This window comes from Candoia aspera, chromosome 2, assembly GCF_035149785.1.
Source record: "Candoia aspera isolate rCanAsp1 chromosome 2, rCanAsp1.hap2, whole genome shotgun sequence".
Taxonomy (NCBI): Eukaryota; Metazoa; Chordata; class Lepidosauria; order Squamata; family Boidae; genus Candoia; species Candoia aspera.
In genome coordinates, this window is record NC_086154.1 from 98,586,614 (window position 1) to 98,611,702 (window position 25,089).

At 42.2% G+C, this 25,089-nt stretch overlaps 1 protein-coding gene across 2 annotated transcripts; it reads left to right on the plus strand.

Moving 5' to 3' along the window:
• Window positions 1-296: 296 nt before the first annotated feature.
• On the plus strand, window positions 297-24,140 carry LOC134489702 (transitional endoplasmic reticulum ATPase-like). 2 transcript variants are annotated; one of them, XM_063292529.1, is made up of 18 exons: window positions 297-456; window positions 2,819-2,930; window positions 7,995-8,167; window positions 8,998-9,140; window positions 9,357-9,487; window positions 10,003-10,134; window positions 10,477-10,579; window positions 10,877-11,010; window positions 11,989-12,124; window positions 12,813-12,925; window positions 14,138-14,302; window positions 18,071-18,193; window positions 19,799-20,011; window positions 20,783-20,961; window positions 21,517-21,646; window positions 22,319-22,477; window positions 22,619-22,770; window positions 23,419-24,140. In XM_063292529.1, the coding sequence occupies exons 1-18, from the start codon at window positions 437-439 to the stop codon at window positions 23,522-23,524; spliced, it is 2,424 nt and encodes an 807-aa protein (XP_063148599.1). In that variant the 5' UTR covers window positions 297-436; the 3' UTR covers window positions 23,525-24,140. The 2 variants fall into 2 exon arrangements, with proteins under 2 accessions (XP_063148599.1, XP_063148600.1); XM_063292530.1 differs by lacking the exon at window positions 297-456 and adding an exon at window positions 599-617.
• Window positions 24,141-25,089: the final 949 nt, after the last annotated feature.

Sequence of the window (25,089 nt, forward strand, 5' to 3'; positions counted from 1 at the left end):
ACAAGTCACTTATTATGCAACGGAGAGTCCCACGAACATGAAATGTCACTATGTGGCATACAATAATCCAGCCCTTCGTTCTCTATTCACCATTTCAGACTACGGTAGAACGCGGTTCGTCATGGGGGTTCTAGGGCCAACGAGTAAGCTAGCTGTGCGACCGCGCTTGCAGTTTACGGGGTTGCGGTAGCGCGTCTTCTTCCGACCACCAGTCGTCGGCCTGCCTGGGAAAGAGTTGGCACGACTGTGGCGAAAAGAGGGCGGGCCAACAAGCTGGGAGAGGGGCGGGTGGGAGCAGAGCGGAGCACGGCTATTTTCCAGCCGCTGTGAGCAGGCAGGGAAGACCGAGCAGGGCACGGCCCGTGTATTCTGCGTGGCCGAGCGGGAAAGGGAACAGGAATCGGGCCCGGACGTGACAGGGCTCGGAGCAGCCGATATGCCTACCTCGGGAGGGGAGTAAGTGATCTGGCGCGGGAGCTAGCTGCTGCTTCACCCTACTTTTGCTTTCTGCGCGAGGAAGGCTGTGAGGGGAAGGGGCATTCGGGGACCTGGCGCTGGCATTTGGAGGGTCACTTTCGAAAGCCCTCCCCCTCTCTCCAGCTTTGGAAACAGCTGCGGTGGGGAGGGGAAGGAGGAGGGAAGAAGTTAGGGAAAACTCGGTTTGGGCCTGACCTGACGCTTGGTTCTGCCCAGAAAGCTTGGCAGGATCCGGAAACTTTCCCCAAGTTGAGGGTTAGAAACTTGCTTAACTCGGCCGGGATAAGGCAGCTTCCGTAGGCTTGAGTGAGTGCTGGTGTGGTGTTGACACCCTGATCCTTAGCATGAGTAGGGGATTTTCTAAGCACGGTGGTGGGCCTTTTCTTCTCTCTCTCCTCCCCAGTTAGTTGTTTGGGGAAACCCAAACGGGGGCAGCTGATGTTTATATCCGAGAATGATCTCACAACAGGAGCACGGAGGAGGAGGGTCAGCACTGCCCGGTTATTTATAGGTGCAGGAATCTGTCTTGGAGATGAGACTTTAAAGAAACATGAACCCCCTTCTTTCCTCACGAGGTATTAAGGTTATTCTTCCCTCAATATTTGCAAAGAAAGTGCACTGATTCTTGTCAACTCCTGAAGACACTTTTTTGCATCTAAATCTAAAGAATGAACGCCCACTTTGTCTCAGTATCAGAGTGGACTTTTGTCCATAAGTGCTAAAATAAATATTTGTCTTTAAGCTGTTGCTTCCATCAGATTGAGGTGGCTACCGCTGGAAATTTGCCTTGAGAAGCAAATCTATGGTTGTTTTGAAAGGTGACTTATTTTGTGCAGTTGTCTGGCCTCATCTGTGGAATTTTAGAAGGGTCCAGAAAATGTCTGCTTGTTCCTCCCCATTTCCTTACTTTCTCTTTCTTTTCTAATAAGGAGCAAACAAACAAACAAAATCACTTATGTTTGGATAGAATAGCTACACAAAACATTTTGACTGATGAAGCTAGAAGTTCTCTCTATCTGGAATAGTCCGTTCTTTCTGCTAGGTAACTAGGATGTAAGCTGTCAAACCACTCCGCAGTTAGTGCTTAGTTTTTGTGACTCGTATACTGAATCCAGGGTTTTTCTTTAATGTAGCACTGTTTTGGAGATAACTAATTTTCATAGCCTTCAAACCGTCATTCCAACAGCAGCTTTCATTGTTTGGATTCACATATTGTGCTAAACCATCATGTAATTTATTTATTTATTTTGTTTAACACAATGCGTGAACCTGCCTGTGAAGAATTAGTGTTATGCAAACTAGTCCACTATGGCATAATCAGTAAGCTGTGGTTAAAAATCCTGGCTTTACACAATATGTGAACTCAGATATATTGTAGTTATGTCAGTGTCAAAGGCATCTCTTGGATAAAGCCTGCAATAGTTAAAACATGAACACTTTTTAGGAAGGCTTGCAGAGGGGAGAATTCTCTAATCACATATCATTTGAATTTCAAGCTATGTTTATTTCTTATGTAAAATAATAATACATAATTGTTCCCCACCTAGGTTTCTAGCAATGTGAGGTATGAAAAAATATTAACAATAAATATCGTTGAGATATGTTGTTTAATATACTGCTGTGAATCTTGTCTTGCAAAAATATTTGGATGGTATAATAGTTAATGTAGTGTAGTGCCATGGTTTGAGATCCAAACTGAAGTCTACCTTCTACCATCAAAGCTCCCTGGTTGACTCTGGGCCTGTCATTCTCCCTTAGCTAGCCTTCCCCATTATGATGTGGTAAGAAAAATGGAAAGAGAAGGTGCTGCACATGTCAATTTGAACTCCAGGATGAAAGATGGGATAGAAATTTAATGAATAATATGGTGGTGATTATGTTAATGATGATAAATAATGGTCTTCAATAATACATTTTATCTCAGATTCCCACATTGTTTGAGATCCTAGACTTCTGTGGTCTGGGTATCTCCTTGGCCTGGATTTTTTTGTACTTAAAAATCCATGGCTGTGTTCACACAACTTCCTGAACCACAAACTAACACATCATGCAGACCCAACCTGGGTGATTAGCTTATGATTAAGTTAACTCTGGTTTACCTTACCCAAGTTTACAGGTTTATATAACACTGAACCATAAACTAACTACACTGGCTTTATTTATTTATAAATCATTCATTCATTCAATTTTGACAATATGCTGAGTTAAAATGTGGTTGGTCAGTTTGTAGTTCAGTATGTTATGTGAATACAGCCTGCATGTTGTAGACCTTCTCAGAACCTTTTCTCCACCATAACATCCCATGTTCATGCATCGAAACCACCTTGATTCTCTTCTGCAGCCCCAAGGGAGAGGATTATTCCACAGCCATCCTGCGCCAAAAGCATCGTCCTAATCGCCTCATTGTAGATGAAGCAGCCAATGAAGACAACAGTATTGTGAGCCTGTCCCAGGTAAGTTTAAGCCCATTGTTCCATTTTTTTTCTGCCTTCAGTAGACCCATCTCTAACCTATGTCCCACTTTCCACAATCAGTCTTCCCAATCTGTTGCCTGCTAGATGTGTTAAGTCAGCCTATTCCCAGAAATTTCTACCTTTGGCCAAGATAACTGGGAATTTGGGAAGTTGCTGTCCCAACATATCCGGAGAATGAGAAGATAGGGAAGGCCACTCTATCATCTGACTTACAGCTAACCTCAAATATTCTACCCAATAAACACATCATAAAACTTTTCTCCAATTCACAAAATACTTTAGCTTTAAAGTTTATATTTTTCATTATACTGGGTTGGTTGGGGGTTAGATTAACCATAACTGACCCTCTCTTAGCTGCTAGAATTTGAAGCAAGTTAGTTTTTAATCCCTATTGCTGTTTTCTTCATGAACGCACATAAGCACACACACATGCACTTACAATGAACACTGCAGTGTTCAACTACAGTATTTGTTGTATGGGTAACTATTCTTAGTATTCCATGAGTTTTGCATGAAGAATTCTGAGTTCTTGTCAGACTCAGACCCTGTTTTGCTTTTCCTATTTTTTTCTTTTTAGCTTAACAAAAACTGTTTTTGCATGCTTGAGAAGTCTTGTATGTAGAGCACTACCACAGGCATCATTACCACTGCCATCCCTGTTTCTATCTAGCAGAGCACAGTGGCCTGTCATTGAAAGCACAGTTTTGTTCTTGTTTTTGTTTTTGTTTTTGTTTTTGTTTCTGTTTTTTTTTTTAAAGTCTTGGAAAGAGAGCAGGAGACTTCTTAGAGGCAAATCACTACCAATTCTACATTTTATGCCCCAAATTGCCCTTACAGGTAGTCCTCACTTAACAACCATTCATTTAGTGATGGTTCAGACTTACAATGAAGCTGAAAAAAACTGACTTACAACCAGTTCTAACACGACCATGATTTGGACACTTGGCAACCAGTTCGCATTTATGACTGTTGCAGCATCCCATGGTCATACGATCACTATTTCTTACCTTCCTGGCTGGCTTCTGGCAAGCAGAATCAATGGGAACTGTGTGATTCACTTAATGACTGTGGTTTGCTTAACGCCCACAGTAATTCACTGAACAACCACCCCAAAAAAGGTTGTAAAATCGGGTCAGATTTGCTTAATGACTGCTTTGCTTAGCAACTGAAATTCCAGTCTCAATTGTGGTCGTTAAGTGAGGACTACCTCTATTTATTTATTTGCTTACTTATTTCAACATATTTTTTGGCTTGGGGGAAGTTTTAATGGTAGGAATGAGATGCCTTTGAGAGGCAAACTGCTCCAATCCCACTCTTAAATCACCACCACCACCCTCATTGCCTGAAATTTGCCATAAGGGTAATTTAGGAGCAATTATATCAGAGTGAAATATGGCTTGAGACCAAATATTGACAGTTGGGGTGTGAGAAAATGTAGAATAGATAAGGTCTTAGAGTGTATATTACTTTCTTTTATAGTAGTTGTATTAAAAATAATTGCAACAGACAGTTGTTCCTCACGAGGAGACCGCAAGACTAACTAAAACAATGAAAAGAAAAAAAAATAGAAGGTGCAGAAAAGAAAAAAATAGAAAAAATAAGACTACAGTAAAGAAAAAGAAAAGAAATATATAAACAAATGACTTCCCCCTTCATCACAACAAGTATAAACAATTTTAGTAACTTATCACCTTCTCTTAAAATACAACAAATGATCTCTTCTTCCCATATCCCATCTCTTATCTATAAAGAAATCCTTAAAGCCTCGTCATTTCAACCCTGATGTCAGCAAAAGCCCATTAAGGGTTACCAGAGATAGCAACTTATCAATTTAAAGTTGATAAAATAAACCAACTTTATATTCCTTCCTTTTACTTCTAACAATCTTGATCTTTAGTCCCTTCAAATATTGTCCTAGAACATGATTTCTTTTCATTTTTAATTTGTCCCATCTCATGAGATTCTTCAAAGGTTTAACAAGCCTCTTTTGTAAATCCAATGTAGGAAAATTATCCATGTCACTCTCTTAGTTTGTTACTTGTATATTCTGGGGAAGAAATGGCTAACTGAAGAGGACTGCAGTGGAATGAAGAGCCAGCAAGTAGACTGGCTCTTCATCATTCCTTTCCGGACAAGGAGAGGACTTGAGATTGCCCACAAGTGCTCCAAACAGTTGCTCCTCACAAGGAGATCGCAAGACAGTGGTCTTTGGCGGGTTTAATGCTCTGGGAGATGAGGGAATAGCCATCTTGCTCAAACCACAGTCGGTGCCTTTAAAAGGACACTGGGTTCGCATACTTTCTTTCCTAATCACTTTTGGAAATTGCTTCTTAATTTCTTTTCAGCTATTAGGAACCTTTGAATCAACAAGTCTGACAACACTGGGTGAGTTTTGTTCACCCCTTAGTGAAAGAAGTTTTAAATACAAGTTTAAGGGCTTAAAAAAAGGCTGATTAGAAATTTGATTTTGGAAAAGTTACAAATGGACTAAGGGTCCTGATGAATTTGAAGTAAGATTTTGGAATTAATTATAAGAATCCTTCCCATGGGAAAATGCTTTTATTTTGAATTCTTTAAAAAAAAAACGATAGGTGGGACTTTGACGGTTGGACACTAGAGGGAACTAAAAATTACAGTTAAAGGAGAACACTTAAATTCAACTTACAAATACAGAATGAAGCAAAATATTTTGACATTGGACATATTGAAGGATATTTTTGAACAATGGACCCAAAAGTTCATTTTAAAAGTGTCTGTCTCAATAGATAGACAGTTTAAAAGGAGTTATGGAAAAGTAACAAGTTTTACCTGAGAAGATTGAGACTGATCTGAAAGTGGATTTAAAAATGTCAGGCTATAAGAATGATATGGAAGAAGATGCTACACTGGACATACAAAAGAAACTGGCTGAGACTGTATATTACTGATAATGCTGGTGAATATTTACATCCTAGCCACATCTGAGAAATACATTTCTTTATTACATTTCTGTGCTACCTTTCTGTTTCTTCAACAATGAAGGCAGCTTATAGTGATAAAAATAGAAAGCATAAACTAAGACATTAATACATTTAAAATCAATTTAATTAAACATTAAAAAAATCAATAACTAAAAATATGGCAGAAGAGATACACTTTTACCATCTCTTGCTGGATGCTAAAACAATTTATTTACTTATTTTTCAAATTTTTATCACTGCCCATCTCCCCCAAAAGGAGGACTCTGGGTGGTTTACAATAAAATTAAACAATTAAAACCATAAAACATGTAAAATACAGTACAAACAGCCAAATATAAATAGGAATAAAATAAATATAAAATCCAAGTAGCAATGAGATCTAATTCCGTGAGGAGGGCTCTATGGTGCCAGCTGTCATGTTCACTGTTTCAATGTGCAATGTACATCGTAATGTTTCACATGCTATGGTGCTGACGCGCGTTTCTGTTGGGAGGGAGCTGCTGTGAAACCTTGTACCGAGCTCTGTATCTAGGTTCATTTCAATGGAATGTGTTTGGGTTATGTGCTCTGTTCAAGGACTTTTCCCGCAGACCATCAGAAGCCGTTAGGAGCACCTGGGATTGTGAGCCTGGGAAGATTCTACGGGGGGAGGGATCTCGTTTGTACCGAGGGTTTTTTAGTTTGCATTTGGCGCACTTTTTCCATTCTCAGCTTTCTTTGTGATCCTGCATACTATTCTTTAATAAATCAGATATCTTTATGAACCTGTTCATGAGTCTGATGGTGTTTTAGGATAGGCAATCATTACACCAGCCATCCCCAGGAAGAACTATTGCCCTTCCTATCCCAGGCAAGGCAGCAGAGCCAGGTCTTCAAATTCTTCTGGAAGGCCAGGAGTGAAGGGGCCTGCCTCACCTCCAGGGGCAGAATGTTCCAGAGGGCAGGTGCCACTGCAGAGAAGGCCTGCCTCCTGGACCCCGCCAAGTAGAATTCCCTTACTGACAGGGTCTGTAGCATGCCCTCTCTGCATGACTGGGTGGGATGGGTCAATGTCATGGGGATGAGACAGTCCCTCAGGTAGCCTGGCCCCGTGTCATGTAAGGCTTTAAAGGTCATAACCAACACCTTGAATTGGACCCGGAAGCAAATTGGCACACAATGCAGCTTGTGCAGCAGTGGTGTCACATGTGCCAATCTTGGGGCACCAATAACTGCTCGCACAGCTGCATTCTGGACCAGTTGAAGCTTCTGGATACTCTTTAAGGGTAGCCCCATGTACAGTGCATTGCAATAGTCTATATGGGAGATGACCAGGGCATGAGTGACTGTTCGGAGGGCATCTTGATCCAGGAAAGGGTGTAACTGGCGCACAACACAAAGTTGCACAAAGGCCTTTCTGGCCACGTCTACCACCTGCTCTTCGAGCAGGAATCGTGAGTCCAGAAGGACCCCCAGATTCCGCACTGGGTCTGAATGCGGCACTGCAACCCCATCCAGAACTAAAGATGACAACTTCTCAGATACAAAGGAGCCATCAATCCACAGCCACTCCATCTTACCAGGGTTGAGCTGAAGCCTGTTGTTCCCCATCCAGACCCCCACAGCCCCCAGGCACTGAGAAAGGGCAGTCACTGCATCCCTTACCTCACCTGGGATGGAGATATATAATTGATGATATCTCATCTTTTGGTGATGGATGATCTCACCCGGCGGTTTCATGTAGATGGTAAATAGGAGAGGGGAGAGAACCAAACCCTGCAGCACCCCACACAAGAGGGGTCGAGGGTCGGATCTCCCATCTCCTTTCACCACTGATTGGGACTGGCCCTGGAGGAAGGAAGTGAACCAGCGCAAAGCCATGCCACCCACCCCCAACTCCCTGAGCCGCCCCAAAAGAATACCATGGTCGATGGTATCGAAAGCCGCTGAGAGGTCAAGGAAAACCAGGATGGATGCACTCCCTCCATCCCACTCTCGCCAGAGATCATCCATAAGTGTGACCAATGCAGTCTCTGTCCCATATTCTGGCCTGAAACCTGACCGGAAGGGGTCTAGATAATCAGACTATTTTGGTTTTCCTCAGGCCAAAATGGAAGAACTGCACTTGTTCCGTGGAGATACGGTGCTTATGAAGGGAAAGAAACGCAGGGAGACAGTATGCATTGTTCTTACCGATGACTCTTGCCAGAACGAGAAGATTCGGATGAACCGTGTCACCCGTAACAACCTCCGTGTGCGTCTTGGAGATGTGGTCAGGTGAGGGCATCCTAAATTAGAATGATGGCAGGAAAGGGAAGGCTGTTGGGGAAAGAGAAGGCTAGAATGTAAATGTCTCAGAGTTAGTTTAGGCTCAGAAGGAGGAGGTATCAAACAAAATGTGGGGCTAAATATGGGGATTTCAAAGAGTTAGAGGGAAACAGCCTTAATAATAGTTTTCCTATGTAGGTGTGGTGAAGTGGTTAGAATGTTGGACTAGGATTAGGGAAACTCAGGTTCAAGTCTCAGTCATGAAACTTTTTGAGTAACTTTGGCACAGTTACCATCTTATTTAGCATATCTCACAAAATTATTGAGAGGAAAAATGGCATGAGGAGGAATGCATGTGCTGCCTGGAGATTCTGAAGGAAAAGCACAACTACTGTATATAAATGAAATAATTTTAGAAGTTGTCCAGATAGAATTTTGGGATATTAAGTTTGATGAAAACACTAGAAGTTAGTAAGTGCTATGGTGATCTGCCCTGTAGATTCAGGATATTTGTAAAGCAGTGGTGGGCAGCCTACAGTCCTAGAGCTGCAAGGGTTCTTTGGCCTTACTTCAAAAGCCTTATGGGATCTTGGATAAGGGTTCCTTTTTTCTTCTCTGCAGCTTGCTGCTGGGTAGAGGAATAGGGCTGTCAGGAAGAGGGAGGAAAAGGGTGATACGGGAGAGAAAATAGATGTCTGGATGCTCTGGCCCTATCCAGTCCTTGTTTCAACACCACCCATCATGGAAGCCTCCATAGATGAACATTGGGGGATTATGTGTGCACAGAGGATGCATGTAGCACAATGCTGGGGAGGCCATCTGAGTCTTTCTATTTCTAGTGTGCAGGCCTGTCCGGATGTGAAGTATGGAAAGAGGATTCATGTGCTCCCCATCGATGACACTATTACAGGGCTGACTGGGAACCTCTTTGAAGTTTACCTCAAACCATACTTTCTGGAAGCTTATCGTCCTGTGCATAAAGGTGAGAATGACAGAATCACCTAGATCAGTGGTGAGAACAACTGCCCCAGCATCTCTTTCTTGCACTCCCACCAAGCTGTCCCCTCTCTGCCAGACTCACTTGCCTATCCGACTGGCAAAGTAGAAACACCTTTCTCTGCTTCACTTTGATTTTGTGGTTCAATTCTGATGAAGATAATGAATTGAGCTAACAGTGTACTTCCCCTGCTCTTTCTAGGCGATATCTTCCTTGTGCGTGGTGGAATGAGGGCTGTGGAGTTTAAGGTGGTGGAAGTGGATCCCAGTCCCCACTGCATTGTTGCTCCTGACACAATTATCCACTGTGAAGGGGAGCCCATCAAACGAGAAGTATGTCGGGTTGCTAAAGAGATTCATCTCAAGAATGGGAACCCAGTAGCTAGATTATGGTACTAATCACTAGAGGCTCTTCAACAGTTTCCAGTATGAATAGTGCAGAGGTGTAATAGTTTTTGGGAATGAACTTGGGAGACAGGAGGAAGAGCTGCAACCTAGACAACTGTCATGCAAGATATCTCAGCTCACAGAAGGAAAAGGGATGTGGGAAGCATCTCAGAAGGAACCCTCCCTAGTTTTCTGGAAAGTAAAAGTAAAGGAGAAGTGCTTTATAATAATGTGCTAGTACTTACGGTTTCTGCTTCTTGTCTGGGCTACCTCAAAGGGCTGACAAGAGGGGTAAGATTTTAAAGGCAAAATCTGCAGTTATTCCAGTAAAATATAAACTTCACTGGAGAAAACATAAAGACTTAAGATAGAGTCTCCTATCCCATTGTGGCTGTAGTCCTGGCTGAGGAGGAAGTAATGGTTCATTGCGATCATCTTGTGGTCTGTGCACCTTTTGTTAGGATGAAGAGGAGAGCCTCAATGATGTTGGCTATGATGACATTGGGGGATGCCGTAAACAGTTGGCTCAGATCAAGGAGATGGTGGAACTGCCATTGAGACACCCAGCACTCTTCAAAGCAATTGGAGTGAAGGTACTACAAGGGAAGGGTAGGAGATCATAATCTCCATATTATTGTTCACCATCATTCTTAGCTTTAAAATATGCCACAATATTCTATCATGGGCTGATGGACATTCTGTTTCTCTTGACTGCAACCCCTCCATCTTCCTCTCCAAGCAGGATAGACCTTGTAATGTAAGCTTTTACTGCTGAAAGGGTAAGAGCATGCTGGGGGTTTCTGTGGCTTTTATTGTATCCTCATCTAATTTATTGCCCCAAATATCTTTCTTGATTGTGTCACTGCCAGGTGAGCCAGTTACCTATTGCACGCTCATTTGATGTGACTCCTCTGCTTTCTCTCTCCCTTCCTCAGCCTCCAAGAGGGATCCTTCTTTATGGCCCCCCTGGAACTGGGAAAACACTCGTGGCCCGTGCAGTTGCAAATGAAACTGGAGCATTTTTTTTCCTTATCAATGGTAAGAAACATGGCAAGATGGGAGCATTTCTGTGTCAGTGTCATAGGAAAAAATTCTCTTAGCATCCACATTTCTGTATGATGATCGTTAAGGAATCAGTGTATATTGTGGAATGGCATAACAAAATAATGGGAACCAGTGCAATGGAGTTTACAACTCTAGGCAATGACCAAAATAGGAAGAGCAGGAGTGACAGAGTCCTAAAGCCAGATAGCCCATTGGGTCCTCTTTTCTGACCCTGATGATTGTTCAAGAACCGTGGAGCCATTTTGTTTATATTCTGTCTTGCTTCCTCAGGCCCAGAGATCATGAGCAAGTTGGCTGGCGAATCTGAGAGCAACTTGCGCAAAGCCTTTGAAGAGGCTGAGAAGAATGCTCCGGCTATTATCTTTATTGATGAGCTGGATGCTATTGCTCCTAAGAGGGAGAAGGTAAGGGATGGTCTCTTGAAAGCAAAGAGGAAACCTCAAAGAAACATTCATGCTCTCTGTCAAAAGACAACTGCATCTCCAAATTCGTCTGTTTAGTTGCCCCTGCCTCAGATGTTGGGTAGAGATATTTCAATACAAAGAGTAGCCTCAAAGATGACAGCATTTCCATCAAAGGCTGAAACATTAAACAAAGCCCTGTCCTCTTTCCTCAGTACAAATGTGTAGATCCAGTCTTCCGAGAGATAATGCAGCTTTTTCCTTGGTGAATTATATGTAACAGCAGGTGCGGCTACTGATAGTTTTTGCACATGCAACAAAGTTGGACAGCATGGAACCTATCTAGAAGAGAAGATGGCAATGTGGAATAAAATTCAGTCCAGGATGAAGGGGTTGATAATGCAGGGATGGAGTTGCAGAAAGCTGTATCATGTTAAGTGATAAGATTAGGTGCTGTTCTAGCCTGATACTAACTGAAGTCATACTACAGAAGAGCTAGCAAGAAACTTGCTGGAATTTGTGGTTGGTGGACAAGGTGCTGCTAAATAAAATATTACCTTGATTTATAAATGAATGAATGAATGAATATTTGTAATGTACCTTTCCTGTTCAGGTGGTGTTATACATGGTGTTTGGTCCCCATGTTTTATTTTCACAGTTCTCGTGTGATAATAATAAGTTATATTGGGAGACAGTGACAGCCAGAGGTCATCCAATTAATTTCTTGGCTGAGCAGGGAGTTGGACTCGCTCAAATCCAATATCCAAACGAGGCAATACAGCAAATAACGCATCTCATGCTTTCTGTGCCCTTGTTCCTTTTGCTATTTTATCTCCTTGGGTTATCTCCAATAACATTCGCATGCAGTTTTTCCACTAGGAGGCGCTGTGCTCACAATCTGAAATCTGGAAAGGTTTGCTGGCTTCTCTAGGACTGTTGCTGATATTTGAGCATCTTTTCTTCTTTGCACTCCCATTTCAGACACATGGGGAAGTGGAACGCCGGATTGTTTCCCAGCTGCTCACCCTCATGGATGGTCTGAAGCAACGCTCTCATGTCATAGTCATGGCCGCCACTAACCGGCCAAATAGTATTGATCCTGCCTTGCGTCGATTTGGTAAGAGTCCACTCCATATTTTTCTCTTTCTACCCCCAACCTTTCTTCCATCTGAGACCTGGTCTTATATCCATTCATAATGATATTATATCCCAAAGTCACAAGTTGCTTTTAGTTATAGGCTAAAAAACCCCTTCAGCCTAAAGATGTTGACTGTCATGTCTTAAAAGTGTCTGTCACTGACAATCCATTGAACAAAAAGAAGTCAAGCTTTCTGCACCTGGGGGCTGCATTCTCTCTGCCTGTTTGTCTATCTAATGATACCACTTTTTCAGCCTCTGAGCTTTGGAGTGTATTGGGGACAGGGGGGGGCATAGGTGAATTTATAGAATTTTTAGAACTATTTATATTTAAATAGAGGGAAGTTGGAAATATCAAAGTTTGCACTTGTTTTATTGTACTTTACTTTTTAAAAAAGTATATGTGCCATTAAATTTTGACTGTGTAATCTTAAGAGATTCTTAGGTTATAGAAGAATGACTGGAGAGATCATATGTAGACCATGAATTACCTATCCCTGCACTTGGGCTTAGCTAACCCACTCAGCAACCTATCCCCAAAGCAGGTACCATCTCTTTCCATCAGCCATCAAGCCAATTCATTCCTGATATATAAGATATGATGGTTGTGTGGAAAAAATTATAGATTCAGGGCTGGACAATTTTGTTCACTCACTGCTTTTCTACAGGGCGCTTTGATCGAGAAATTGACATTGGAATCCCAGATTCCGTGGGAAGACTGGAAATCTTACAGATACATACCAAGAATATGAAACTGGCTGATGATGTAGACCTAGAGAGGGTAAGAACAAAGAATAAAGGGTTTTAAGGGGTAAGGATAAGCAAAATGGCACTTAATTCAATTTATTCTATGAATTGGGTCTACATATCTAAATATCCAATGCGCAAATGTTAAGGAATCCTTGATAGTAGCAATAACTTTTCTTTTCTTGGTAATTTTATTCAGAAGGCACTCACATTGTAGTTTCTTTTGACTGAGTGAGTTTATTGACCATGGACATGTAAGACACACCTACCTATCTAAACACACACACACACATTATTTAATAAATAATGAAGTAAGCAATTAGTAAATTGCAAAAAATACATTGTTAACTGCAGGCAGTATAAATTACTCCCAATAGTTAAAACTCTAAACATGTAGCTGGCTTAGATTCTTGAACTAAGGCCATGATTACATTAGCCTGATTAGGATATATAGGCCAAATGAGTACCTCATTAAGAAGGTTAGCTGTAATCAAAACAGTTATAGGAATTAGGAGAGATAAATTCTAACAAAATTGCAGAAGGATGAGGTGCCTCATCACTGTTAGGTTATTATGTTGTTTTGCAAGATTGTGTTTGCAAAAAAAGAAGAGTGGAGAGAACGGAAAGGCTTAAAGTTAGAAATTCAATCATGCTTTCTTTAGAAGTCACAGATTAATTAACAACAGCTGTAACTTTCACATGAGGTTGATCATTGCCTTTCATGGTTGTGATTTTTCCCCTGTTCTGCTCTTAAAATAGCCTAGCACCACCATAAACAAAGAGCCATTTTGCCTCTGAATTTTTATCAGCATAATTTCAGGATGTTTTGGGGCTATGGCATCCCATTTGGAACATCATTCCCCCTGAGGTGAGGTTGGCCCCAACCCTCTTGGCCTTCCCGAAGGCCCTTAAAACATGGTTTTGCCAACAAGCTTGGGGATCCCATGATAGAGTGGAGCCTGTTAGGTGGTTGTATGATGGTTAATGGAATGCACACTCTTTATGTTTTCCTGCCATTTTGTTTATTTGTTTTTATCTTGTTTTTATTTTAAATTGGTTGTTTTAATGGTTTTTCTATACTTTTGATTATTGCTATGTATGCCTCCCAGAGTCACTATGTAAGATGGGCAGTTATGTGATTAAATAAATAAATACCGGGAGGAGCCCCTGTAGGCTGCCGGCTGCCTCCCCCTGGTTTTAGGATGGCCCAATTAAATGTGCTGATGCACATGGTCTGTTGTTGCAGGTGGCCAATGAGACCCATGGTCATGTGGGTGCTGACCTGGCAGCATTGTGTTCTGAGGCAGCGCTCCAAGCGATCCGTAAGAAGATGAGTGTCATTGACCTGGAGGATGATACAATTGATGCTGACATCCTTAATTCTATGGCTGTCACCATGGATGATTTCCAGGTAGGTTGGTTCTGGGCATCCAATAGAAAAATAGTTTTTCTGTAATAACTTTTGTTTTTTAGTTCTTGTCAACAGAACCTTGTTTCTCAGAAAAACTAATCCCAGAACACTGCCCCAAATATGGAGAAGATTTCAATCTTACTCCTCCAGCCACTTCCTTCAGTGTTACTGATTTATTATATTTCTGTTTTTTAGCACATCAGTTTTTACCACTGAGCTTTAAAAATTAACTACAAACAAATGAACTCAACATTTTCCTAAGTATACACAACAGCATCTTGATTTTTGTAAAGATCATTTTCTAAGTCCTAAATAGCTTCCAACTGTGTTTGTTCAGAGTGCAGATGTTTAGGGTTTGATTTAATTTGAAAAAGGTGGTGTTTGCCATTATCTTGTTATCTTGTGTTGAAATAAGTGTATGTTATTTGGTGTGACTTCAGTGTTTGATTTCTGCCTTTAATATTTTTGTTGTCATAACGTTTTGCACCATCTTGCAGGCCTGAATATCTTTCTTGTACCTAAAATCTTTAGTCTCCTCTAGTGTCCAGTTTTTGAAATCATGAAATTATTTATCTATGTTTTGTCTTTTGAAAACCAAAACAGGATCTATTTCCCATGAGAAGTTGTTTGTACTTTATAATTAATTCCAAAATCTTATTGTAAAAGTTTCAATATTCCAATTTTATCTGGACCCTTAGTCCATTTATAACTTTCTGAGATCAAAATCTTATTTAGCATTTTGCTTTAAATTCTTAAGATTATATTTAAAATGTTCTTTCATTCAGGATTGAAGGCAGACTTACAAAGTCTTCAAATTTGTCATTCCGAAGGTCTCTAATAGCTTAGAAGTAGTTAATGAGCAATTTCCAAAAGTGATTAGAAAGTGAGGTTTGTGAACTTAGTGTCCTTTAAAAGTCTCTGCCACGGTTATCAGCATGGTCCCCTCACAAGGAGCAGCTGTCCAGAGCACATGTGAGTGATCTCCAGAGAGGTTCCTGATGGAGTTTTTAAATGTTAATAAAAGAACTCCAAGCAGCTAACAGCAATCTTGCAGAACAGAAGCATGAACCAAAAAGAGAATTTGCACATTAAGCTCAATTACGTTCAGAAATAAATTCAGTCTTCACACTGTAGTTAGATGAAGAAAATAGAGATAACTTACTTTTATTCAATAGATCTGGATACAGGTAGGTTCATAGTAGAAAGCACTTAATCATCACTGGATGGTGGAAAAAGGGGAGAGCTTTATTCTGCGGTTCTTCCTGCTTGCATGTCTGCCCATGAGGGTAATGGAGACTGTTAAATCCCCAAGCCCAAGAAGGAGGAGGAAGTGGAAATCAGGTGACCCATGTGACATCCCACAAGCACAATAGAGATGTGATTTGCTAGAGCAACCCCCTTATGCTTATGAGACAATGCTGAGTTGATTCCTGATAATTCCAGCAGTTCCAAGAAACCGGTTTATACGCTGGTTCTTTGATCTTTGCCGTGGTCTTCAGTTCACCATATCTCCCCTGAAACACTTTGCTATACATTCTAGATCTTATGTACACAAAGAAAAAAAACAGCCATTAAACAATGTTTAACCCTTTTTATTGATTCCAGTAGTCCAGCTGCTAAATCAACCCGTCTCTAGGGCCCTCTGACTTTTCTACTATATCTTCCTTCCTCCATCTTTTTGAAACAATGCTAAGAACTACACAGTAGAATCATTTTTGTACAGTAATTACTCAGTGCCGAGTTTCAAAGTTTCCTGATTTGCTTGATCTGAATTAGTGATAACTTTGAAATCAATGCTTTTGTCAGTTTTGCCATCTGAGTCTGACGTAGTCTCAGTAGGACTTGACAGTCCATATTTACACATTGAAGGATGCTTATTCTCAGGGAGTTTGAGAAGATACCTGCAGTTCTATTAAGGATTCAGTATTTGGTCTTCATCTAATACAAGCTGAGTCTATAGCTACTGTCATGGTTTTTCCCTATCCAATTTTAGATACTTCCTTCTTCCCATAGTTCTCAAACCAAGAAGTTATCAGTGTCTTTGTAATCTCTTTGGGCTCAACAGTCTGTGGTTTTCCCGAACTGAGCCATTTTTGTGTTCAGATTTCTTTTGAGCTGGAATGAGAAGTGGAGTTGCAATCCTCTTAATAATTTGGCAGGTGATTAGCAGTGCCAGTCTGAGGCTCAAAAAAGCAATATGTAAGTCATCCTACTGCAAAGCCCTCAGGGGTCATCTTTGCTTGTGGTGGTGATGTGGTGAAAGTTACAAGATGTACAAAATGACGTCAGTTGTACTGCAATGGACTGGGTATACTTAACAGTCATAAGGACTTCTGAAGTCCCAACATAAACAAAAATGTTACTTTACTGTACAACCTTGCTGCAACAAGTAAGTTTGGGGATAAAGTATCACTATGTGGTTGCAGGTGGCCAATGATAGAGGTTGGTCTTGATGAACAGAGGGGAGATTCATTACCAAGGCAATGATCAGATAACTGTGGATTGAGTCCACACCATGACAGTGATGTACGAAAACACCTCAGGCGCCCCACCCCGTGTCCCTAATTCATATGAAGATAAAAGAGGGAGTAGGGGAAGCACAGTCAGACTTGCAAGATTCTGTTGCTATAGCTGTTCTAATTTCCACCTGTACTATGAAGAGTAATCTGTTTCTTCAATGCATTCTGTAAAGGTCTCTTCCAAAACAAAAGTTATATCCGCTCTGGAATCTAACTTGAAATTAATGTTTGTACCACTGATGGGAAATAAATTCTTCATACAGGTTCCATATCTTCACCTACAACTCCCTCCCCCCAGCTTCTTCCAGTTAATCCTTACAAATCAGTTTATGTACTATTTATGTATGGCACGCAATAGCAAAATCTCCTACAGTACTTAAATATTTCCTGTAACGTGCTCCTCCACTGGAGCAGATTCCTTTAGCCTTGTGGACTTTACCACATCGTGTACAGACAGACCAAGAAGCTGGGTCCTTTTTGAACTCTGTAGAACACTTAGGCTACTTACCTGGGCCATCTTCTCTCCTCTTCAAAGTGGCTGTCACTCCTCCTCCTTACATCATATGGAGAAGAGGTCATATTTTCTGAATTATTCCTTGTATATCTGCTCCCCAAGCCACATCACTAAGGTATGGGAGATGGAGACCATGGTCCCACAATGGTAGGTTAAACAGATATTTGATTCCACATTGTGTGTCAAACTCCAAATCTCTTTGTTTAGCATCCTCTACAGATCTAACATAAAACATTTTTGTATACTAGGTAAGGCCCTAGTGGAGACATTATGCTTATTCCAAAGTCACTTGAGAGCTTCTGTGCACTACAAAATAGAAATTCACTCCATCACTGTTTTAGGTCTGACTATCTGCATTGTTCATTACTAAGACTTTCATCATTTCCATCATTTTTCTTGCAAAGTGGTTATTACTATTATTCATTAAATTTATATGCCACCTGACTCCCAACAATGGTTAGAAAATTCTCCCCAGTGCAGATTTGAATATTAATGAATATTGTGAAACTAGTGTCTCCTTGTATTCCTGTTGCACATCTGTGCCACCAATCTGAATATAAACAGGTTTATTCTTTTGAGTGGACATGTTCTAGCCTCATGGGAAGTTAGGCTTCGTTATGGGAAATGAAAGATGAGCAAAATGGTGAATTCTGTTGGGGGGAGTCAACTGATTTCAGTGCTTTGTGCTGCCATACAAACTGCAGTGGTGACCATGCTGCCCTTTCTGCTTTCTAGTGGGCTCTTGGCCAGAGCAACCCCTCTGCCCTACGGGAGACTGTAGTAGAAGTGCCACAGGTCTGCTGGGATGACATTGGGGGCTTGCAGGAAGTAAAACGTGAGCTACAGGAACTGGTGCAGGTCAGTCATTCAGACACATAATGCAAACACATTAGAATGTATGTGTGTATAATTGTGTCTGTGTGTTTGTGCTTGTCTGTGCATTAGCACAAAAAGATAAAAGACTATCGGAATAAGTTAAATTTGCTGAGATCCAACCCTTGTGAAAGATCTCAGTGCATCTCAGGTTTGTAATAGCTCATCCATTTTGGTAAATCAAGGCCAGGGAAGGAAAAGTTCCAAAATGGTGGGCTACAGTTTCAGAGTATCTTGATGAAATTAATTCAGTTGAAAACACAGTTTACTGCATTCGCCATTAATGAGAGCTCTCAGTGGCTTAAAGAATAGCTCCAACTTGCACTAATACAGTGGCCTCCTTTAGAGACTGCGAAAATCCATGTATTCATTTCTAGGGAGAAAAAAGCAGGAGATGACAGACATCTGCCAGCACTGTTCTATTTTATATCCGGTTCTGAACAGCAGGTTGGATCATTTAACCTCGAAAGCCCCTTTCAGCTCTTCCTTTGAGCAGGCCTCTTGGCTGTAAAATCAAAGCCAACTTCAGTCCAAATATACCACCACTGAGATATGCAAAGTTCAGTGATTCAGAAATGGAACTTTTTGGAGAACATTCCCTATGGACCATGCCAAATTTCTTTTGGATCATTCTATTCCAGGGGCAGTTAAACCATTTCTGAAAGTAAATTTCCTAACCCAAAGCTTTGACATGGGCAAACAATGTTCTGGAATTCTCTGGAAAATTCCATTGCTGAATTTTAACTCATCCTCACACCACAGTATTTGTACACAATTTATGCACTTGCTGGCCCCATTCCTGCTCTGAGCAAAAAGGCAGGCAAAGCAGGCAAGAATTTTGCTTGCTTTGACACATTAAGAGATGGAGGTGGGGGTAGTAAGGTGTTACAGATTACTTCCAAATTGGTAACTTAGCCAGAATTATAAGAGTTGTCTCCTTGACATCTCTCCTCTGTAACAGTGATGAACGTAAGGTTTGGTATTTAATTCTTGAAGAAAACTGATTGAACCATTTTTATCACAGACATCCTTGATATTGTCTCTATAAATATAAAATGCATATTAAGTTCACATACATATACATAATTTAACCCAGTGTGTGTGTCTGTCTCTGTGTGTGTGTATATAATTACAAATTATAAATATAAAGACCAGCTCTAAACAAAAGGGAAGAGTGTTGGTCAACTATAACTATGTGCACTAGTCCCCTGAACACAGAACTCTGGGACCTTTTGGAAGCTGCTGAACATCACCTCCTGTCACCTCCAGTCAGCATGGCCAGGATTCAGTGATAATGGGAATTAGAATCTAAACTCCACAAAGTGCCTCCCCAGATTGTGTGACTGTCTCCCGTGGCAGTGAGGTACTTTTTATGGTCCACCCCATTCCAGATTAATAGTGGGTGGTGTGCATATTTCATAGGCAGTGAGGACAGAAAATGAGGGTAAATTCACTCACTTTAGCTGGTCTCCACAATCCAGACAATGAAGAAAAGTAGTGTAGTTTTTCAAGCAGAAGGAATACTGACTCTTAATTTAATAAGAAGAATGGTTCACGCTTTTAAATCCCTTGCTCTTTTGTTTTCATCAGTTCCCAGTGGAATATCCTGACAAGTTTCTGAAGTTTGGAATGACACCTTCCCGAGGTGTACTGTTCTATGGACCCCCTGGCTGTGGCAAGACCCTACTGGCCAAGGCCATTGCAAATGAATGCCAGGCCAACTTTGTCTCTATCAAGGGTCCTGAGCTGCTCACCATGTGGTTTGGAGAGAGCGAGGCCAACGTCCGGGATGTTTTTGACAAGGTGCAGAGTACAAAGCTGGTGGGGGGTGGGGAGGAGAGGGGCTGACTATTGAGGCAGGAACTGAAGGCATCAGCTATTTCCCAGTCACCCATAATGTCAGATCTCCTTTAAAGTGAACTCTTGTGCTGATGGCTTCATCCACTCATGCCTGCAGTTTTTGGGTAACAGTATGGAAGTGGTTTGCCATCATCTTTCGCGAATTTTTATTTTACTCCCCAAGGTAATCCACAACCTGGCATTCCCTGGAAGTCTCCCATCCAAATACTAACTAGTCCAACCTTGCTTAGCTTGAGTCCAGACAGAGGTGGCCAGGTCCTGCCTTCCTGTGAGGTTCAGCCACCCACAGAAAGAAAGAAAAAGTGAAAGAGGTTAGAATGAGCTCCCACTTTATTTTGAAATTCTAAATAAATTGTGGAATTATGGCACTAATTCCTTTTTATTAAAGGAAGTCATTGGAGAAAGTTGTGCTATTGTTTGTACTAGGATAGACATTCCATTTTTGAATAGCTGTCCACAATTCATTGTCTCAGGCCATTGGTTTAAAATCCACTAGCTCTTCATTGTCCAACGATTGGATCATTCAGTCCAATCTTCACTTTACAAAAGGATAGTCCTGTAATTCAAAATAATGTGGTCTTGTAGTTCAGGGCATCACAGTTGAAATACATTACCCTGGAAAGATAGAAGGCCTTTGAACTCAAGACACAAACTTTCCCAGTCCCATATTCCTTCCTTTGTTGTCTGACTCGTATTGGTCTTTCTGTTCCCCAGGCCCGGCAGGCCGCTCCCTGCATCCTGTTTTTTGATGAGCTGGACTCCATTGCCAAGGCCCGAGGTGGTGGAGCAGGGGATGCTGGGGGTGCAGCTGACCGTGTTATCAACCAAATCCTCACAGAAATGGATGGCATGACCAACAAGAAGACAGTATTTATTATAGGTGCCACCAATAGGTGAGAACTCAAAGAAAGGAAGGTCCAGATCTGTGGGCAGTGGAGAACTACGGGCAACACCCGCCTCTTTGTCCTGCTCCCAGTTTCGCCATTCCTCCTCCAGAGTCCCAGAGTCCCTTTTACTCTGCTGGTCAATGGGGCTGAACTGAAGTAAGAGCTCATTGAGGAAAAATAAAATCAGGATCACTTCTGTGGAAACAAGTCTCCAGGATGACACGTGACCCCCACACCTGATTTTTGTGGCCCCCTTTGGCCATGATTTCTCAAACCTGACATTAAAAGTTTCCTGCCTTTGAGATAAGAAAAACAGGAAAACTGTAGTATCAGCTCTAAAACAGATTTACTATAGTTAAAAACAAAACTCCCTGCAAAACATCCATGTAATACAGTCTCACCAATTTTGCAGTCTTTCATCTCCTCCATGACCATTCTTGCCCATTTCTGCTGTAGAGCTACAGTCCTGACAAATAAGCTTCTGAGTAGAGATGCTAGAGCCATTTCTGGGGAAAAGCAACCAGTGTATCTTGTTTTTGTCTCTTTGCCCACCCCTTCCAGACCAGACATCATTGACCCGGCCATCCTACGCCCAGGACGTCTGGACCAGCTCATCTACATCCCATTGCCTGATGAAAAGTCTCGCGTAGCTATCCTCCAAGCTAATTTGCGAAAGTCACCAGTTGCCAAGGTCAGTTAAAGCAGGCGAAAATTAGGGGAGGGGTGTTATCAGCAGTAGCTGTCAAGGTCCAGGGACTGAACTCCTTGGCTTCACCCATCACCTTCCAGGAGAGGAAGATCGATTGTGAGAAGGGCATGTGTCTTTAAAGGGGGAGCATTATTCAGTCTTCCCTGAAGTTCTGGACTACCCCAGGATGCTTTACTGTCCAAGTGAAGAACAAGATGGCATTGCTTCTCACTCCATGGATAAGACCACACTGCTCCAATACAGAGAATGGGGCAGTGACTCCCACTGCTCCTGAAGCCAGATGGCTCACCATGGAGGGCAGAATTTGTTTGTTTGTTTTATTTTCTATCCTGCCTTCATTATTTTTATAAATAACTCAAGGCGGCGAACATACCTAATACTCCTTCCTCCTCCTATTTTCCCCACAACAACAAATCTGTGAGGTGAGTTGGGCTGAGAACTCTCAACTGGCCCAAGGTCACCTAGCTGGCTTTCATGCCTAAGGCAGAACTAGAACTCTTGGTCTCCTGGTTTCTAGCCCAGCACCTTAACTGGCATACAGTCATCTCCTCAAACACTTTTCTGCTGCCCCTCAGCATCCACCTCCCAAGAAGTTTGCCTTACTTTGCTCACCTGGGCCAGTAGTAATTTAGCTTGTATCTCTTTTCCCAACAGGATGTGGACCTGAATTACCTAGCTAAAATCACACATGGCTTCTCGGGTGCTGACCTCACCGAAATCTGTCAGCGGGCCTGCAAGCTTGCCATCCGTGAGGCCATTGAGATGGAGATCAAGGCAGAACGGGAACGCCAGCGTCAGAAATACGCTGCCATGGTAGGGACACATTTTCCTACTTCTATTTAAGGCCAGACCAGAATCCTTCCCTTGCTTTCAGCTCTGTTGTCTTTAAGAGTGTGTTCTCCATCTTGGGGCTAAGGTGTGCCTGACAACATGTTCTTCTTTGTTTTGTAACAGGATGATGATTATGACCCAGTGCCAGAGATCCGACGGGATCACTTTGAGGAAGCAATGCGCTTTGCGCGCCGTTCAGTTAGCGATAACGATATACGCAAATATGAGATGTTTGCCCAGACATTGCAGCAGAGCCGTGGCTTTGGCAACTTCAGGTAACATTAGAAGAACTTTGTGTTTCTTCTGTCCCCCCAAAAATAAAATAAAGGTACCACAGCAAGGGGGAGGGGGGCAGGGATGGGGGTTGCATAATCTGACTTCTTCCCAAGAAGGTGCATATAATTTTATTCATTACATTTAGGCCATATCAGGGGCCCCAAAATAGTTTATAAAATCCCATAGACAGAACAAGCGGTGTTTGCAACGAAATGCGGCAGTGTGTAATACTGATACTGGGATGCTAGCCGTTTTTATCGCCTCTTCCCACCCAATTTCCCTGAATGAAAGGTGTGATATAATTTTTTAAAAAGGTCCTTCTTTTTAAGAGGGATATAAATTTAGTAAATGCTTTGGTTAACAAGGATGCTTGTGCCCTACTAGACTGCATTAGAATTTTTTTTTTTAACTTCCATATCAAGAACCACATCCATCAATTGGACGTTGTGCATTTTAAAAAATGCGATACTGCATGTATCTGAGGGTGACTGCAGTCCTTTTATTAATCCGCGGCCACATTTCTGACCAACTGGTCACACTTGAACATTGTGATAATGCGGAACTAGATCTGGTTGAGATGTCCCCTCATCCAGTGAATACCCCACATTTCTCCTGAACCGAACCAGCCCTGCCCTCTTTCCCCACAGGTTTCCATCTGGCAAGCAGAGCAGTGGTGGAGGCGGCAGCAGTGGTAGCAACAGCGGGCAAGGGAGCCTCTTCCAGGAGGAGGGGGATGACGACCTCTACAACTGATTGCACGGAGAATGCCCCCTTACAGCAGGGTGGACGGTCCTACGTGCTCATAGTTATTGTGCTCTTTAATGTAAGGACTGATGCTTGGGGCCCGTGACCCTGCCCTCATTATTGGATGCAAATCTGAGCTGCTCCACACAAGAAAACCTCATGCTTAATTTTGATGGGTGATACTGGGTGCCATTTCCTCTTGTCTGGCATGTCTGCTGCCAGGAATCCCATGGTTTTTCCACTCCTCCTGCTTTTTGAAGATTAAAGCAGTACCTGTGGCAGTCAGAAGGGGGAGCCAAAGCTTAAACAGCTGTCATAGGAATCTAAATATTTCCATTCTCCATCAGACCAAAGGTCCATCTTTTCTAGCATTTTGCTTTCCATAACAATCAGGAAGCTGCCCATTGAAGCTCAGATGCAGGATTACAGCTTCCCATTTCCCAGCCTCTCCCCATAATTGTATCAGATTGCCTCACCCCAGTGCCTGCTCTTGTATTGGCTTCCAGTTTAGAACACAAGGAAAAGGGTGGGCAGTCTCCCAGCCCTGCTTGCAAAATGTTCCCGTTGGCTGTTCTTAGCCCACAGCAAAGCCTTTGGACTAGTAAATAAGGTGGATTTCAACAAACTCTGGTCTGTGTTATTTGGTGACGAAGACTTCTGAATATCCAGTAAACAAAGTGCGTGCACCTTGCACTAGGAGGAATTCTGTGAAGGGTGCAAAGAAAGCAAAACTTGCCCAGGGGAGTGAGGTATGGGCATATCTATGCAGCATCCTTCCCTGGTGTAAAGAAAAACAGCCCCCCAGCTGTTTCCAGAGGATATGTCTGCATGCCCTTGCCTGTATCTCATTGTCTACCTGCAGCTGGGAACAGTTAGATACTCTGCTCTGGAATGGATGTATTCCCTCTTACCTTGCGTCCAGGCACTGCGTGTGGACGCTGTAGGGTGTTGATGCATCAGGGGAAGAGGGAGGGAGAACTGAAATGTGTTCTGGGTTGGGATGCCCCCTTCTATGTGGCTCTTGACCTGTTCCCCTGTCAATGCTCTTCAGGCTGTGAGGAAGCCTGGAAGTCAAACTTCAGCAGTGGCTTGGTTGTGGAAAGCCCTGGCCCTGCCCTGGCATGTAATTAGGGGTGTAATCAAAAGACTTGTGTCTTGTACTTTCTGTAACCTGCCTGGCAGAGAATCCCCTACCTTGGCTCCTCATGTAGCTTTCTTGGAGTTGTTTGTTTATTATTCGAATTTAATTACCACCCATCTTCCCCAAAAGAGGGACTCTGGGTTTACAACTACCACACTGATTCCCACAGCAATTCCCCTTTCTCAGCCTTTAGTTCTTCAACACCAGATATCCAGCGGCTGCATAAATTCAGACAACCACTAAATGGCAGTCAAGTAATGCAAAATTACTAACTTTTGCTGCCGCCAGTGGTCAGTAGTTAAACAGTCAACCCATAGTTTCAAGGAATACTTTTTTTAAAAAAAATTCAATCAGTAGACAATACAACAGAAAAGAAAAAACTAATAGCGCATGGAGTAACCAAAGTGTGTGTGGGTGATGGAATTTCAGCCAA

Excerpts from the sequence above, each read along its gene's own strand:
- LOC134489702 (XM_063292529.1), top strand. The coding sequence starts at position 437 with ATGCCTACCTCGGGAGGGGA. Across the intron at positions 18,194-19,798 it reads AGCTACAGGAACTGGTGCAG|TTCCCAGTGGAATATCCTGA; the intron begins GTCAGTCATTCA and ends TGTTTTCATCAG. Across the intron at positions 22,771-23,418 it reads CGTGGCTTTGGCAACTTCAG|GTTTCCATCTGGCAAGCAGA; the intron begins GTAACATTAGAA and ends CTTTCCCCACAG.